The 18,476-nt window shown below is 40.5% G+C and overlaps 1 protein-coding gene across 5 annotated transcripts in view; it reads left to right on the forward strand.

The window, feature by feature from the left end:
* Positions 1-18,476, forward strand: part of RBM33 (RNA binding motif protein 33) — a 135,418-nt gene that overhangs the window by 15,438 nt on the left and 101,504 nt on the right. For 4 of the 5 annotated variants that reach the window (XM_030932067.1, XM_030932068.1, XM_030932069.1 and 1 more), the window contains exons 2-3: positions 5,676-5,754; positions 13,724-13,772. In XM_030932067.1, the coding sequence (XP_030787927.1) occupies positions 5,676-5,754; positions 13,724-13,772 (128 nt within the window). Of the gene's footprint in view, positions 1-5,644; positions 5,755-13,723; positions 13,773-18,476 lie in introns of all 5 variants that reach the window. The other variant, XM_030932070.1, reaches the window with a different exon arrangement.

The raw sequence follows: 18,476 nt of genomic DNA on the forward strand, positions 1-18,476 counted from the left end.
GAGAGGATCAATAGCAGATTTGAGCAAGCAGAAGAATCAGCAAACTTGAAGGTCAATTGAGATGATCCCGTTGGAAGAGCAGAATGATAATGCATAAAAATGAACAGATTCTAAAAGACCTATGGGACACCACCAAGTGTACTTATATACACATAGGAGACCCACAAGAGCAAGAAATTGACAGAAAAAAAACTTGAGGAAATAATGGCTGAAAATTGCCAAATTCATAAACAAATATATAGATAAAAGATAGAATCTGTACATCTAAGTATACCACACACTGGATATATTAAAACAACAGAAATGTATTCACAGGTCAGGAGACCAGAAGTCCATAGTAATGTACCAGCAGGGCCACACTCCCTGGGAAGCCTCTAGGGGAGAATCCTTTGCCTCTTCCAGCTTTTGGTGGCTTCCTGCATTCCTTGGCTTATGGCAGCATAACTCAAGTCTTTGGCTTCACATGACCTTTCTCCTCTGTGTATGTCTGTTTGTACCCAAATCTCCCTCTCCTTATGTAGATATCAGTCATCATTGAATTTAGTGCCCTCTTTAATATCCAGTGTGATCTCATCCTAACTTGATTACACCTGTAAGTAACTTTTTAAGTTTTAGAAACAGGGGCTTGCTCTTTTGCCCAGGCTAGACTACAGTGAGTCAGTCATAGCTGACTACACCCTCTGCCTCCTGGGCTCAAGCAGTCCTCCCACTGCAACCTCCTGAATGGCTGAGACTGCAGGTATACACCACCACACCCAACTAATTTTTAAAGTTTTTTTGTAGAGATAGGATCTGGATATATTGCCCAGGCTGGTCTTGAACTCCTGGCCTCAAGCAACTACCTCGGCCTCCCTAAGTGTTGGGATTACAGGCATGAGTCACTATGCTTGGCCTTGTTTCTAAATAAAATCACATTCACAGGTGGCAGAAGGAGTGGTAAGACTTAAGTGTATATTTTTAGGGGACACAGTTCAACAGTTACAAGCAATTCTGCTAGAAACAAATTTCTTCCTGTTTTGTTCATCTGTGAATGTCTTTATTTCGCCTTAATTTTTGAAAGATCGCGTTGGTGGATTTAGGTCTCTTTCTTTGAGCACTTTGAATAGGTCATCTGGCGAAGTAGCCTCTGGCTACTTCTGTTTTGACAAACAACTATTGCAGTTCCATTGTAGGTGATGAGTCATTTTTGTCTTGGTGCTCTCAAGGTTTTTTTCCTGTGTCTTTGGCTTTGAAACATTTTGACTATGTTGTGTGCATTTGTGAATCTCTGAGTTTATTATCATTTGAGTTTGTCAAGCCTTCTGGATGTATAGATATTTTCCAGTACATTTTGGAAGTTGTCAGCCATTATTTCTTTGAGTAGTTTTTCCTACTCCTGTCTGTCCTCTCCTGGTGCTCCCATTGCACATATATTGTTGTGCCTCCTCATGGCCCCACATTTCTTCGAGGCCGTGTTCAGTTTTCATTTTCTGATTTCTGTTCTTTGGATCATGTCATCTCTGTTGATCTGTTTTCAAGTTTGCTAATTCTTCTGCCAGTTCACATCTACTGAGCCCCTCTAATGAATTCATTTCAGTTATTTTTCAATTTCAGAATTTCTATTTGGTTTTTTAAAATTATTTCTGTCTCTTTGTGTGTCTCTATGTATGTGTGTGTGTGTGTGTGTGTGTATATATATATATATATTTTTTGAAACGGAGTCTCACTTTGTCGCCAGCTGGAATGCAGTGGTGCAGTCTCCGCTCACTGCAGTCTCTGCCTCCCCGGTTCAAGCCATTCTCCTGCCTCAGCCCCCTGAGTAGCTGGGATTACAGGCACACATCACCACACCCACCTACTTTTTGTATTTTTAGTAGAGACAGGTTTCACCATGTTGGCCAGCATGGTCTTGATCTCTTGACCTCGTGATCCCCCTGCCTTGGCCTCCCAAAGTGTTTTTTTTTTTTTTTTTAAAGACAGAGTCTTGCTCTGTGGCCCAGGCTGGAGTGCAGTGGTGTGGTCTCAGCTCATTGCAACCTCTGCCTCTTGGGTTCAAGCAATTCTCTTGCCTCAGCCTCCCGAGTAGCTGGGATTACAGGTGTGTGCCATCACATCTGGCTAATTTTTGTATTTTTAGTAGAGATGGAGTTTTGCCATGTTGGCCAGGCTGGTCTCGAACTCCTGACCTCAAGTGATCCACCTGCCTTGGCCTCCCAAAGTGCTGGGATTACAGATGTGAGCCAGTGCGCCTGGTCTCTTTATTCATATTCTTTATTTGACCTGACACTGTCATCATGTTTTCTTTTGGTTTTTGATCATGGTTTCATTTAATTCTTTGAACATATTTTTAATGGCTACTTACAGATCTTTTTCTGTGAAATCTGACGCCTGATCCTCTCACATGGAGTTTATGTTGCCTGCTTTTTGTTGTCTTTGGATTATAGGTTATACTTTCTTGTTTCTTCCATATCTTCCATATCTTGTAATTTTTTGTTGAAGTCTGGACATTTTAGATAATACGTTGTAGCAACTCTGGGTGCTGGTCTCCCTGTTCTCCCACCCCTGGGCTTATTACTGTTATTTGCTTCTTTACTCCTTTGTTGACTGGCTGGGGTATTTTAATGAAGTGTTCACCCCTCCCTCGAAGCTTTTGATGTTGCTCTGCAGTGACCACAGCCTTGGGCATGCACAGTTACCCTGGGATGGTTGTCATGGCTTTTATTGTCTCTCTCTGAGTACACCTTCTGTAATGCTCTGGGGCATAAATTGCTTTATAAATTGAGCCCATCACATTCAGGCTCCTTTGAATGGATAGTGTCCATGTTAGTGTTTGAGATTTGTTCTGACCCAAGCAGAGGCCCTGCTCACCTGTCTGTGTCCCCATTTCTCTCCAGCACAGCAGCTCATCTACATTCTGGCCATATTTCCAGCTGCTTTTACTACTCTCTTCCCAATTAGCTCTCACCAGAACTCTCCCTCACTGTTTCTAGGAGCACTGTTTGACTTGAAGTCAGTTTCTTTGGAGAGTTTTGGAGCACTCGCTTCCTCATCCCCCACCTCTCTGAGCCACAGCACTTGTGCTGTGGCTATGGACAGTGGTGTACCAGTCTTTGGGTGATACCCTTGCCTTAGGAGCTGAGTGCCTGGGAACTGGGGGAAGGCAGCAGCCCCAGGTCTCCTCAACTTGACTTTCTTTGTGGGGGACCCCCAGCCCTTGACCCAGGGCAGGGGTTCTCTGGACCCAGCAGTGTCTGTCCCATGAATGGGACCTGAGTGGAAGAAAGGAGCCCACCCCTCTCGCTCACACTCACCCAGAACTCAGCCTCAACAACGGGGAGGTGGGGGTGGGATGTGAAAAGCTGGGAGCTGAGTGGGGAGGGAGGGTGTCCTGGGTTCTTGGTTGCACTGGTCTGGAGTGGAATCTTAGCATTACTGTTTCGAGGATGAAAAGGGGTGAGTCCTGGTTTAAAATCCATTAATTCTTGCTTCCATTCTTGCCAGATTTTTGGTAGATTTCTGGAATAAGTGTCTTTTCATTTGTTGTATGTCTTTAGAATTATTCTTAGAGACTTTAAGTGGTTATTATATAAAACAGTTTTCACCAGGCTCACAGAGAGAGGACCCATGGAGTTCCTCGTTCTGTCATATTGGAAGTGGAACTTCTTGAGGCTACTAATTCTTTAATGTCTTTAATTCTTGAATTTTCTTTTCTTTGTTTCTGCTTCTTTTTTTTTTTTTTTTTGTTAAAGCCCTCATTCTGTTTGGTAGTTAGTTATATTAGGCTGTTCTCACAGGGCTATAAAGAAATATTGGAGACTGGGTAATTCATAAAGAAGAGAAGTTTAAGTGGCTTATGGTTCTGTAGGCTGTACAAGTGTGGCGTCAGTGCCTGCTCAGTTTGTGGGGAGGCCTCAGGGAGCTTTTACTCATGGTGGAAGGCCAAGCAGGAGCAGGCACTTACCTTACATGGCAAAAGAAGGAGCAAGAGAGTGAGCGGAGGTAGGGAGGGCGCCACACTTCACAGCAACCAGTCTCCAGAGAGCTCACTGGCTACGGTGAGGACAGCACCAAGCCGTGCCGAATCTGCCCCCAGGACCCAAATGCCTCCCACCAGGCCCCACCTCCAACACTGGGGATTACAATTCAACATGAGATTTGGCAGGGACGTATGTTCAAACTATATCAGTAGTATTTGGTAAGAGTAGATATATTACTTCGGTAGAACTTGATTGATTTCCAGCTCCAGGCTGGGAAAATTCTGAGGCTTTATATCATCTGGCCCTCCCTACCCCAACCACCTACCCCTAGGCTAGACTCTTTCTGGGGAGACAGATCTATGTGCTGCAATTTCTTTGCTTGTATGTTTGTCTGAGATGAAAACCTTTAATTTCAATTCTTTGTTTACTAGGAATAAAAATAACTTTGTCAGGTGCCACCATTTGTCAGTTCTTGTATTTTAAAATACATTGTCCAATTTAATGTTGCAGCAAATGTATGAAGTAGATGATAGCTTCGTTTTTACAGAAAAAGAAACAGGCCTCTAAAGGGCTCTGCTCTTCATTGCTCTTTCTTCACTGTCCATTTCGGTAGCCACTTGTCACACATGGCACCAAGCACTTGGCATGTGGCTTGTTCACTTTGAGATGTGAGATGTGCTGTGTGTACAGAATTCCCATTTAGTATGGAAAAAATGTGAAATATGCTGTTAATATTTTCTGTATTGATTATACACTATGATTTTATATATGTATTTATATATATTTATATGTATATTTATATACACACTTTTTTTTATGGAGACAGAGTCTCCCTCTGTTACCCAGGCTGGAGTGCAGTGGTGCGATCTTGGCCCACTGCAACTTTTGCCTCCTGGTTCAAGCGATTCTCGTGCCTCAGCCTCCCAAGTAGCTGGGATAGCTGGGTCTACAGACGTGCACCTCCATGCCTGGCTAATTTTTTTTTTTTTGTATTTTTTTAGTAGATATGAGATTTTGCTGTGTTGGACAGGCTGATCTCAAACTCCTGACCTCAAGTGATCCTTCTGCCTCAGCCTCCCAAAGTGCTGGGATTACAGGCATGAGCCACCACACCTGGCCATACATACTGTGATAATATTTTGGATATACTATGTTAAATAAAATGTATTGTTAAAATACGGCCTGTTAAAGTTTCGTCTGTTTCTCTTTACCTTTTATAAATGTGGCTACTAGAAAACCTGGAATTAGATGTGTGCTTATACTTCCGTTGCTCAGCACGTCTCTGCATTATCTCTATTTTGCTTAAGTGGGATCTTAGCTTTCCATGATTTGGAAAAGTGTGACAATTACAAAAAGTATTATAAAAGTCTCCAACTTTTTAGCACATCACATTTTTTTTATGCAGTAAAAAAACATTCAAAACCCATTTTATTAAAAAAAAAACACTTTAATAACATTTGTGGGTTTTTTTTGAAAACCTATTAGTGATTTTTCATGTCCAACAATATTCAATGAATTGGTTTTCTTGGATAGCTTTGTGTTTTTAAAGATGTTTCATTATTGAAAATGGCTAAAGTGTTTGTGATAGTTACATATGAAACTTTTGTAATTTGAAATGTCAAGTCAGGAATCCTTAAAAAAGTTGTTTTAGTGTTTGAATTATTTGCATTGTGTCTGTTTTAACTTAGTAAAACTGACTTCAATGGACTGTTCTCATAGATGATGACTTTGACCAGTTTGATAAGCCTGGCGCGGAACGGTCATGGAGAAGAAGAGCTGCTGATGAGGACTGGGACAGGTACGTGCACACTGTGCTTCACCTGACTGCCTGTGCCGATCTCTGTCATTCTAACCCTTGGCTCCCAAGGGGTCTTTACTGAACACAGCACCTTGACTACCTGGTGCTCTATCTTGAGTGGGGCTGTCCCTCCTGGGCTAAAGTGAAGCTTCTCCATGTAGAAGGCTGACCGTGGGCTCCTGTTCCAGGCCTGTGTTGTATGGAGGGCTGCCAACAGATCATAGGTCTTCTGTCCTTTTTCTTTGTTTTTATATAGTAATGATACTGACTTTGTGGACACCCAGAGCCATTACTGGAGTGGCCTTGTGCCAGAGTTCCTTAAGCTCTACTTTGTACTGAGTATCTGGCTACACTTTAATGTTTTTTCCATTCTAATATGTGTAGATGGTATTTCACTAATTTTAATTTTCATTTTCCTGGTTACCAGTGAAGATGAAGATACCTGTTTAGGAGTGGATGAAAATGACCTGTTTAGGAATACACACAAACACGATTTAAAAATCCACAGTAATGACAGATGGCAGTTTGACAGAGTGGTTACCTCTGGCAAGGAGTTATAATAGAGGTTAGAGATGTGTTCTGGGAGAAATACAATGTGGGCTTAATCTGGGTGGTGGGGCTGAGAAATGATGGTTATTCTTTATAACTTTTTTAACATCTTAAATACTGTGTTGAGAAAATGTAACAATTACTTCGAAGCTGCAGTCAATTTGAAAACGGCAGTGTCACATCTAGAAGTTATATAGAATAATCTACCTTGAGAACTATGAGGCCCTTACAGTCCACATAAAGCTGATTGCTCTTCAGTGACTCATGCAGTGTATTAGGATTCTCCAGAGGAGCAGAACCAAAAGAATATATACAGAAAGATTCGTTGTGAAGAACTGGCTCGCGTGATTATGGAGACTGAGAAATTACCCGGTCTGTAGAGTGGTGTATTCCCAGTGGCCTGTGAACCAGGGGAGCCAGTGATGGAAGTCCCTATCTGAGCCTGGAGGCCTGAGAACCAGGAGCTCCCATGTCTGAGGGCAGAAGATAGCTCAAGAAAAGGGTGAATTTGCCCAACTCCAACTTTTTGGGTAATGTCTGCCCACATTGGTGAGGATGGATTTCTTTACTCAGTCTGTGGATTCATCGCTAATCAGCTCTGGAAGCACCCTCATGGACTTTCACAGAAATAATGTTTTGTTAGGTAGCTGGACCCCTCTTGTCCCAGTCAAGCTGACGCACAAAATCAGCCAGCATGCATTCTAAAAATTAAATAGTGCTTAAAAATGAAGTCTTTCCTAGAAAAGAAATGGTCTTATTAGTAAGTACTAAAGCTGGTTTTGACTAAAAGACTGTGATGGTGAGCTGAATAAAATATTAAGTGGGTCTTTTAGTAGCTTATTATTTGGAGTTCCTCTTTGAATGGTCTGTTCATATCTGTTTGTTTTTCTTTTGGATTGTTTGTCTTTTGCTTATTGATTTTAGGGACTGTTTATATTATACTTACTGGAAATTTATTTTTATTGTTTATAGATATCTCCTCCCAGTCTGTGGCATGTGTTTGCTTAAAAAATAGTCTTTAACTAGATTTTTGAAAAGAATACAGTCAAGTGTATAATATTTTTCCTTATAGTTTTTTATTCTTTTTATTAAAACGTGAAAGAAATGTATTTGGAAACTCTTTTCAGACTTCCAAGAAAGTTGTAAGAATAATACAGAAACTCCCACTTAACCTTCTCTTACACTCATGAGGTGCTGTTTGTCAACTGATGTTGTTACTCTAATTCTTTATGTACATGGATATACTGTATATGTAAAATTTTCTTTCCTGTACCATTTGACAGTAGGTTGCAGGCGTCATGCCACTTCCGAATGCTTCAGTATTGTTTAGCATGTATTTTCCCCAAAACAGGAACTTTCACTTATATAAATATGGTATAATTTTTAAAGTCAGGAAGTTTATCAAACATCCAGTTATATATATGTGAGGTTTGTTGTTGTTACTTTGGGGACAGGGTGTTTCTCTGTCACGCAGATGGAGTGTAGTGGCGTGATCATAGCAAGCAGGAACTCCTGGGCTCAAGTGATGCTCCTGCCTTGGCCTCCCAGAATGCTGGGATTACAGGCATGACCTGCCTAGTTCTATTTTTTTGTTCTAGCACACCCTGCCTAGTTCTATTTTTTGTTCTACAGTGGTTATTCAGATTTTTGTCAGTAATACTCCTACCTTGGCCTCCCAGAGTGCTGGAATGGGCGTGAGCTAGTGTGCTCTACCCAGTTTTAATTTTTTATTCTACAGTGGTTATTCAGAATGTTTTTAGTTGTCTCAATAATTTCCTTTATACCTCCCAAAAGAATTTTTTGTTCTGGTTCAAGATTCAATGCAGGATCATACATTGCATTTTTCTTTCATCGTTTCTTAATGTGGAAGAATTTTGTAGCCTGTCTTTTATGACGTTGACAGGCCATTTATTTTGGGTTTGCTGGTGTTCCATCGTGACTGACTGTAGGCTGTGCTTTGTGGTCAGGGTAGATGATGTGCGGCCTCCTGAGTGCCCACTTCAGGAGGCACAGGAAATTGGTTTGTGCTTTTTGTCCTTAAGAAATTCTTCCCTACCTTGTATTCTGGGTATCTCCTGCATGTGTCTATGAAAGTTGTAATTTTTATTTATTTATTTATTTTTTTTGAGACAGAGTCTCGCTCTGTCGCCCAGGCTGGAGTGCAGTGGCTGGATCTCAGCTCACTGCAAGCTCCGCCTCCCGGGTTTATGCCATTCTCCTGCCTCAGCCTCCTGAGTAGCTGGGACTACAGGCACCCACCACCTTGCCTGGCTAGTTTTTTGTATTTTTTTAGTAGAGACGGGGTTTCCCCGTGTTAGCCAGGATGGTCTCGATCTCCTGACCTTGTGATCCGCCCGTCTCGGCCTCCCAAAGTGCTGGGATTACAGGCTTGAGCCACCGCGCCTGGCCTTTTTTTAAAATAGATACACAGTCTGCCTGGAATTGATTAAATTGATTTTTAAGTTACTAACAAGTTCAAGCGTATGTGAAAATAGACTAGTACAATGAACCCAATGTACCATCCTCCAGTTTCACCAGTTATCAGCATGTAGCCAATCTCTTAACCATACTCTGCAACCCCCTCAAAATTTCTAGAATATATTTTTCTAAAAATAAAGGATTTACAAATACAGCCACAATAGTTACAGTATCTTTAAAAATTCCTTGTTATGTAAATATCTTAGTGTTTAAATTTCCGATTCTCTTATATTTGTGCGTGTGTCTATGTATGTGTATGTAGACGCATGCATGTATATCTCCATACATATGTATACACACTTATTTTAAATGTATGTGTGAGTATACTGTTACTTTCACAGTTTGGATATGTGTCTGTGTGCTTTTTTATGGTTGAATTGGGCCCACACGGTCATTGATAGTTGTCTTTCAAGTGTTGTTTCATATACAGGTTCTCCCCCATCTTATTTTAGTTCCATGCAATTTTTTGTTGAAGAAACGGTAGTGTGTCTTCTAGAATTTTCCTTTTGCTGATTGCACTCCCTGAGGTGTTTTTAGTGTGCCCTTTAACTGCTGGTGTTTTATGTGAGTTAATAGAACTAGAAGTGGATGGGATTCAGGTTTGAACTTGGGGGAGGGGCTGGGGTGTGGCAGTATAGTAAGTATTGCTGCGTTCCTCATTGGAAGCTACTTGGGGGCACGTGGTGATACCTCCGCTTTTCCTGTTACCTATAGTACTAGTACACGAAATAGTACCTAATAGTACTGTAAACCAGTTAGTTCTTCTGAGGTGGAGATTACATAGAAAAGACAGGGTAAGTGATTGAGTCTTTCCTGTTGTTTACCACGTTTCAAACTAAGAAGTCAGCCCTAGCATCTTGCAGGGGTGAGTTTTGTTTTTGAATCATTTTGAAATCATAGATTTAAATGTTGGATTGTGTTGAATCCATTGTAGTTTAGTATCTTTATTGGTGGTTACATTGCCTGATATTTGCTGAATTGGAATTTCTTCAGGTTGGCTCCTGTGTCCATTTGACATGACTTTAGACGTCTTTGGCAGCTGTCTTGCTTTCTGCTGTGATGAAACTTGTTTTGGTCATGGTGTGAGACGGTTCTAGTTTTTATTGTTTACTTTATTATGAATAGTAGTTGTCTCAGTGTTGTTTGTGAACAAACTCTTCCTTTTTTTATTGTCTTCAATGACATGTTTGCATCTATGAAGATTTTGCCACATGTATTTCTTTTTTGATGTTTTAAGCATAAGACAGCCTCTCTGTGTGCTGCATGACACAGAGAGAGACACTTCGAAGTTGAGAAGAGTGGGTCAGGAATTACTATGGTAAGTTCTTCTGCCGTGCTGTACTGGTGGTGGTGTTTGGAAGAATATGATATCATTGCTGAACCAACACCTGAAATTGTGTGTGTGTGTGTGTGTGTTTTTTAAGATAAGAATGTCTCATGCCCAGGTAAGAAAGAGATGGCACACTCAAAAAGTTGTTTTTGTTTGTTTGTTTTTGTTTTTTTGAGACAGAGTCTGCTCTGGAGTACAATGGTGCGATATCAGCTCACTGCAACCTCTACCTCCCAGGTTCAAGCGATTCTCATGCCTCAGTCTCCCCAGTAGCTGGGATTACAGGCATGTGCTATCGTGCCTGGCTAATTTTTATATTTTTAGTAGAGAAGGGATTTCGCCGTGTTGGCCAGGCTGGTCTTGAACTCTCCTGGCCTCAGGTGATCCAATCGCCTCAGCCTCCCAAAGTGTTGAGATTACAGGCGTGAGCCACCACTCCCGGCCCAAAAAGTTTTAGCTGAAGAAATTTAATGAAGGGTCTATTTACAGGGCAAGGTTAAAGAACTAATGAGTTCCCATCCAGGGAGTACCAGTTCCTGCCCTGGCCTTGTGGGAAGTGAAGGCTGTTTGGGGAGGGATACTATAGTCTCTATCCCTTCAGGTGAGAAGGGAGGGGCCCATCTTTCTCCTCCTACTTGGTGACATTATGTTGGTGCCTCCCAATGGGCGATTCCATCTGGAAGCCAGAGGTTAGGACAGGCTGTGCCAGCTGCTCCTGGAGGACACAATCCAGGCACAGAGCAGGCAGGTAAGATGGAGAGCAGACTAGAGTGGGGAGGACCCAGAGACTACAGCCCCATGTACAGTGGTCAGGTTCGCTTCTGGTTTTGAAAGGCTGTAGCCCAGTGGTTAACAACAAATACTTGTTTCCTGAAAAACGTCTTTGAGGATAACTTCTGTTTCTAAGTAAAAATATACTTGCTTTCAAAGAGCTCATTGTCTATAAGCTTTAATAAGAAATGTCTGCCGGAAAGGTTGTTCATACTCAAGTAGTGATTACTGGTGGAATCTTGAGGGAGCTCTAGAATTCAACACAGGAAGCCTCTTCAGCCCAGTGTTTGTTTGATTTCCTAGAACACTTACTGCTACTGCCAGCCAGAGTGACTGCTCGCCCCTTTGAAACTGCCAGATGGAGATCAGTCATTTCCATTAGTTCATTGTTGTTTTTGGCAAGAGTGGATGTAGTTTTACATATGTAATAAATTTATTCCTTATATATACATCTTTGGTGAGGGTCCAGCTTTACAATGACAAGAAGAAAAGTACATGTAGTTTCTGTGGGGTGTGTGCATAGTAGTTAGGACTTGGATTCTCTCACTGGTGTCACCACTTCTAGCTGGGTGACCTTGGGCAAATTAGCGTCTTAGTGTTTCTGTTTTCACATTTAAAAAATGGCAACAGTGTAAGGGTCTACCTGAGAGGGTTATTATGTCAATGAAAAGCTCGTGTATGTGGAACTTGTCAAGTGGTGCCTGGCACAGAAGTGTACTGAGCAGATGCTGTGGCTTGCTGGGGCTGCTGTTTATACTTGCTGCTGTTTTGTACTGAGTCCCACTGTCTCCCATCCTGTTTCTCACTCGTCGTGAAACAAGTACGAGTCTTCATTTTCTCTGCTTATTTTATAGTTGATACACTTACTTTTTAAAAATGTTTTTGTTTAGAAAAATTAAGTATTTATTAAAGGTTGATTTATTTCTTTGTGCTTGTCAGCAAAAGGCATACTTTCTAGATTTTTGCTTGTATAATTACTGACACCTGTTTTTATGACTGTGTCAGTTAGCCCTGGGAAACTGGCATCACATTCCATTTTTAGTTACTTAAGGTGATGGTATAGACGAGTGCCTGTCTTCAAAGAGGTGCTTGTGTGTTTTTGGTTATCTGGAATCAAATTTCAAATGGGGTTATTGTAAATATTGTTGACTAGACAGCATTGTTTTCTTCCTGCCTCTGGAGGGTAGTTGGAACACTGAAGATACAAAAATTGTATTTGATAGACGATAGTGGTTTTAAAATATTGAGAGAAGCTGTATGTTATTTTTTTGTAACTATCGTATAGGAGTCTGTGAAAGATTGCTTTTCAAGGGCTGTTCTTGTCCTCCATCTGTCACTGCTGTGTGACTTTAGGCAGGTTATTTCATGTCTTGTCCTTATTTTCTTTGTTTGTAAAATGAGGTTATAGGACTTTTTGGAGGATAACTTAAAATAACAAAGTCTTTAGTGCATGAATTAAATGATTTGTCAGATTGTTTTCAGTTCTAAAAGGCATTATATAGAAACATGCATTTCATTATAACTCCATATATGCATTCCCTGGGATTATCATATTCTGCAGAGAGGCATGCTAAAAATAAACATGATTTTTTTGGTAAAATCATGGTTTTGCTGATTTCTCAAAACCTATAGAATTTTGTAACCAGAGCCCCCCTTAAAAAATAAAGTGGCAATTCTAACAAGAATATTGATGCAGTTAAATCTCCATGAGTATTTGCACCTAGAACTAAAGTCCGTCTAATTATATTTCCTCTTTGTACATTTCTCTATGTTGGCTTTTAATGCTACTTGCTTCCAAGAGATTGATTTCCCCAGAATTAAAAACATAATCCAGTGGTAGCCATGTTTATCAACTAAAAAAATCTTGTTTCTAATAAATGCAGTGGAAAATGTTTTCAGCTTTTTTATTTGCTAAGGGTTTCTGTTTTAATTGTAGAAATAGGGAGAAAGCCTGCTTCTAATCATTTAAAAGAGAAGTATGCTGGAAAAAATTGCAAATCACTGATAGGACATCCATGTTATACAAAGCTAATTCCCTTAGTTACTGTGATTTGATTTTATGTTCTCATTTGGTTTTAAAATTTATTTTTTTCAGTTTCTGTTGGTTTGATGAATGTCAAACTGTCTCTAGTGGTTTTGGTTTTGATCTTCCTAATTAATTATATTGTGTATCTTTTCCTTCTTCATTAAGGTTTTTAAAGATAGGAGAAAGCTTAGATATGACTTACTATATTCCAGTTTCTGCTTTTACTGATTATTCAACAGGCCCAAGAGATTAAGGTCCCGTATTAAGGTGCAAAACTAAAATTAGAAGTATAGTGAGGCACTACCTATAGCAAAGCCTTCCCATACTTAAAAGGTAAAATGTTCTCTGTGCATTAGAAAATACATTTTTATTATTAATAAAGAAAAAGGAAAGTATAGCAAACTTAATGTAAAAGTATCCGAGCTGGCCGGGAGTGGTGGCTCACGCCTGTAATCCCAACATTTTGGGAGGCCAAGGCAGGCGGATCATGAGGTCCGGAGTTCGAGACCAGTCTCACCAACATGGTGAAACCTCGTCTCTACTAAAGATAGAAAAAATTAGCTGGGCGTGATGGCGTATGCCTGTAATCCCAGCTACTTGGGAGGCTGAGGCAGGAGAATTGCTTGAATCTGGACGGCAGAGGTTACAGTCAGCTGAGATTGCACCATTGTACTCCATCCTGGGCGACAGGTTGAGGCTTTGTCTCAAAAAAAAGGTACCTTAGCTGTAGAGTTCTTGGTAAATTCCCAAGTGACCTACAGACTTGCAAGTCTTAATGGGAATAATCATTGACATGTCTCTTTTTTTCTCCCAAGTGAACTTGAAGATGATTTACTTGGAGAAGATTTACTATCTGGCAAAAAGGTAAGAAATTTGTGTCCTGAGATGAAATAATAGTCATTTAATTGTACTTAACATATAGCAGTAATCACTATACATGGGTTTCATTACTGGAAACTTGAGTATAGATAAAAATTTTGTAAACTGAATTATTTTTTAAGTGCACAAGGAATTGACTGTTTATTAGTAAATTCTCTGGTAATTATAACTCAAGAAATAAATCCTTGAAGATTAGTTCCTACTTTGTCCAAGGCATTCTAGCCGTTACTGGATTGTGACAGCATTAACATAAAGTTGTGCCTTGCCATAACAGAAGGTAACATTTGGAGGTTCATATTTTGCATACTTGTTCTGGATTTCACTTTTTTGAGGCATTCAGAGATAAGCTTAAAGGTAAACATACTCAAATATAATAAACATTAAAATAAATAGAAGTCTAAAACCTAATGTAGGTTTTTCTAAATCTTTTTGATGAAGTAAAAATTTTGTGTATCTATTTATATATATTGTGGGTGTGTGTGTATATACATATATATATATATATATATACACACACACTGTAATTCAGTTTACGAAATATATATACACACACACAAACAGAACCCTACCAGTATATTTCAGACATTATAAAACATGTAAAAGTAGAAATGTAAAGCAGGAAAGTGAAATACTACATTTTTAAAATTTTATTAACTGTTTAAAAACAGCGTTCTCATTATCTGTTTATTAACTGTTCTCATTATCAAGATAGTTTAGGCTTAATTTTTTTTGTTTTTTTGAGACAGAGTCTCGCTCTGTTGCCCAGGCTGGAGTACAGTGGCACAATCTCCGCTCACTGCAAGCTCCGCCTCCCAGGTTTACGCCATTCTCCTGCCCCAGCCTCCCGAGTAGCTGGGACTACAGGCGCCTGCCACCACGCCTGGCTAATTTTTTGTATTTTTACTAGAGACAGGGTTTCACTGTGTTAGCCAGGATTGTCTCGATCTCCTGACCTCGTGAGCCACTCGCCTCGGCCTCTCAAAGTGCTGGGATTACAGATGTGAGCCCCCGCGCCCAGCCTCAAGCTATTGTTCTTTTAGGTTAAAATTTATCAATAATATTAGTGGTATAAATCTGTATTTCAAGAAGTGCGGTAAGTTCACATCTTTTGACTGATTTATCACATCTTAATAGATTTCCCTTTTAATCTCATTAGTGATACAGTTAAGATCTCTTATTAGAAGTACCAGGCCGGGCGTAGTTCCAGCAGTTTGGGAGGGTGAGGCGGGTGGATCATGAGGTCAAGAGATGGAGACCATCTTGGCCAACGTGGTGGAACCCTGTCTCTACTAAAAATACAAAAATTAGCCAGGTGTGGTGGTGCATGCCTGTAGTCCCAGCTACTTGGGAGGCTGAGGCAGGAGAATTGCTTGAACCTGGGAGGTGGAGACTGCAGTGAGCTGAGATTGCACCACTGCATTCCAGCCTGGTGACAGAGTGAGACTTCATCTCAAAAAAAAAAAAAAAAAAAGTTACCAATTTTGCCATTTTCTTGTAACTTACTATATTGCATTATTAGCATTTTCTTTAATGCATGAATGCATTTTAGAATTCTTTTAAAGCCACTTTGCATTGTGTGTTCTGTTTATTACTGCATCATCAGCCTGCAGGTGGCCTGGCTTTGACCTCACCCCACTTTCCTTCCTTTAGATGGCTCTGTCATCACTTCTAACACTGAGAGTTAGTGTGGTTAGTTGTAAATCCACCTGATTCAATAGGAGTAAATGGAGATGCATCCGTATCAGTTGACGAGAGAGCCTCGTGTCTCTGGTCTATGTTGTAGTGTGATGTCTGGAGTGGGGGTGGGATGCTCAGTCCTCCTTTGTCATGGTCACTGGGGGAAAAGGCTCTTGTTTTTATCCTGTATGGGGGAATTATTTCGCACACTCTTTGAGGTGCTCTCACTTGTATTTTTGTACCTAAAGTGGCTACTTTTTTCTTTGTATTTAAGACACTTTAATGGAGAATAACAATTAGATGTTAAAAGGTTTAAATGTAGTAAAATACTTTGACATGAAGTTAGATTTCTATCTCTAGGCAAGCCTCATGTCATGGTTTGCCCTGTGTTTCTTTCCAGAAAGCTGTAATAATTCCCTTTTAATACATGTGACCTCCTCTCATAAAAAAAAAAAGTCCTGACCTTTGGGGTCAGGACTGTTATCAGTAAAGATGGAGAAATACTATTTGGTTTGGACTGTAATGCTGACTGTTCTGGGGGAAGTCATCCTCCTTTTCTCAGTTGAGTTGATTGTCGTTAAGTTCCTCCCGTTGGGCTGGAACTGGAGCAAGCCCCGTGACAGTGCATTCCGACGTCTCAGTGGCGGGGTTGCATCTGTTTTGGACATTTTGGAAGTGTGTTTACTTTGGAACAGGAGATGTATCTCTCTCATTTCCTCTTCTCTATTCTTTCCTAACATAAAATAAATGCTTTGTACCTTATAGGAAACAAGGCATTGAAAATATATAAAAAAAGAAAGCCTGAAAAATATGTAAACAGTCGTGACTAACGTTTTGTCACCTGTCTTTTGTTCTTTTCCCATGTGTTTTTAAATATGACCGAAACATAGGCCGGGTGTGGTGGCTCATGCCTATAATCCCAGCACTTTGGGAGGCTGAGGCAGGTAGACCACCTGAGGTCAGGAGTTGGAGACCAGCCTGGCCAGCATGGTGAAACCCCGTCTCTGCTAAAAATACAAAAATTAGCCAGGCATAGTGCACGTACCTGATGTCCCAGTTACTCGAGAGGCTTCCTTGAACCTGGAAGGTGGAGGTTGCAGCGCTCCTGCGGTTGCACGCCACTGCACTTTAGCCTGGGCTAGAGTGAGACTTGGTCTCAAAAAAAAAAAAATTGAAATATAGATATAAAACATTACTTCTTTTTAATTTAACATTGTATCATTGGCATTTCCCCCTTGTCATTAGGGTTATTTTAAAATATTTTATAATGGCAACATAATAGTCAACGTTTGTAGATGCTACAGTATACCTAGTCACTCCTGTGTACATTGAGGTTGTTTCCAGCTCATTGCTTATGACTTTTTTTAAAACACCTTTTTGTGAAAAATCTCAAGCATATACAAAAGAAGAGAGAACGGTACGGTTTACTCTCAGGTGTCAGTCGCCCAGCCTCAGTAATTTTCAGTTAAAGGCTGTTTTGCTTCCTGTTTACGTACTCACTCCCTACCTCCTGAATTATGTTATGTAAATCTCAGGCATTATGGTGATATTTAAATGGACAAGTCTTACTATGCTTTTGGGATTTTTTTCTTAGGAGGTTTCTATAAAGAGGAATTCTGGCCTAAGGGTGGAAACATTTCATGGTTCTTGTATTGCCAAGTTGCTTTCCAGAAATGTTTGATCCACTTATGTTCTAGCAGCAGTGAATAAGCATTACCCTCACTTTTCCATTCCCTGTTCGATACCACTTTTTAAAAAGAATCTTTGTCAGTGTGATAGATGAAAAATGTTTTCTGGTTGGCTTAATTTCTATTTATTTGATTTCTAGTGAGAGCGAGTTAGTTACTGCAGGGTCTGTGAATGGAGTTCACATGATGAGGACACCGGCTGCCTGAAAAATTGTTTTCTCCCACTGGGGTCCCCACGAAATGCACAATTTGGAGCCTTTGCCTGGAAAGACTCCTGCGGCACAGACAGCACGAGGGAGGTGCATAGTACTGAGGATGGCACACGGGCCAGACTGTCAGGGACAAGTTCATTCATTCATGTCAAGAAGGTGGCTAGGGCTCAGTTTTAAATATATAATTAAGGTTTCGAATTTAGGATAAAGCAGGCTGATGTGACCAGGCTAGAGCTTTTAGAAAGTGGGTAAGAGTGAGGTGGAAGTTGGTTGCCAGCTTGCAGTTCCTTCTTTAGCTTTTGTGTTTACCTTCATCAACTTGTGTTGGACAGACATTCTCCTGATACACTGAGGTGGCTCCGTTTCATAGATGCCTGTGTTGGAGAATGTTTTGCGAACCATTTTCTTCCTGTTTTTAAACTCGGGCTATTCCATGTAGGTTTTATATTTTTGGGAGTATTGGAGAGAACTATTCTTTTTCTTTCATATTTGTTTCTCTCCCCATGGGAGAAATGACCTGTTTGGAAAGATTGGGAGAAAGGATTTCACTGGCATCTGTGGCCACTTTGTCTTCATATCTTGGGATCTGTGGTCCTGCTTTCCTGCAGACCATCCTGAGCAGAACCCTCTGGAGCCCGAGAAAACTGTTCACTCCAGTTCCTTAGGATGTGTTGAAATGAGCTTTGGCCTCAAAGCTGTAGCCTAGCTCTCCTTTCCAGCTTTTTCAGTGAAGCGGATATTGTGCTTATTGTCTCCTGTGTCTGTCAGTAGGTTTAAAAGTCAGAGAGGAAAGTTGAATCCTCAACGGGAGATTCGACTCCCATGAGGGCCCAACACAGCACAGATTCCCTTTCTATTTGCTTGGTGCATTCTTGGCTCATTGATTTTTGACAAATACTAAGAGTTTTACTAAAAAGCTCAGAGAAGCAGCCTCTTGAATGAAATTTGTCTCTCATTGAATTATTAATTTTTAAAGATTTCCTGAAGTTTTATTTACTGAGTTGGACAGCCAAACTGAGGTTTGTCTGTGGTAGGCCTGGCTTATAGCTCTCACTTTCATAATGGCATCTCCTTTCAATCTCAGAAATGGATGACAGATTATATGGTCACCT

Source organism: Rhinopithecus roxellana, chromosome 6, assembly GCF_007565055.1.
Source record: "Rhinopithecus roxellana isolate Shanxi Qingling chromosome 6, ASM756505v1, whole genome shotgun sequence".
NCBI lineage: Eukaryota > Metazoa > Chordata > Mammalia > Primates > Cercopithecidae > Rhinopithecus > Rhinopithecus roxellana.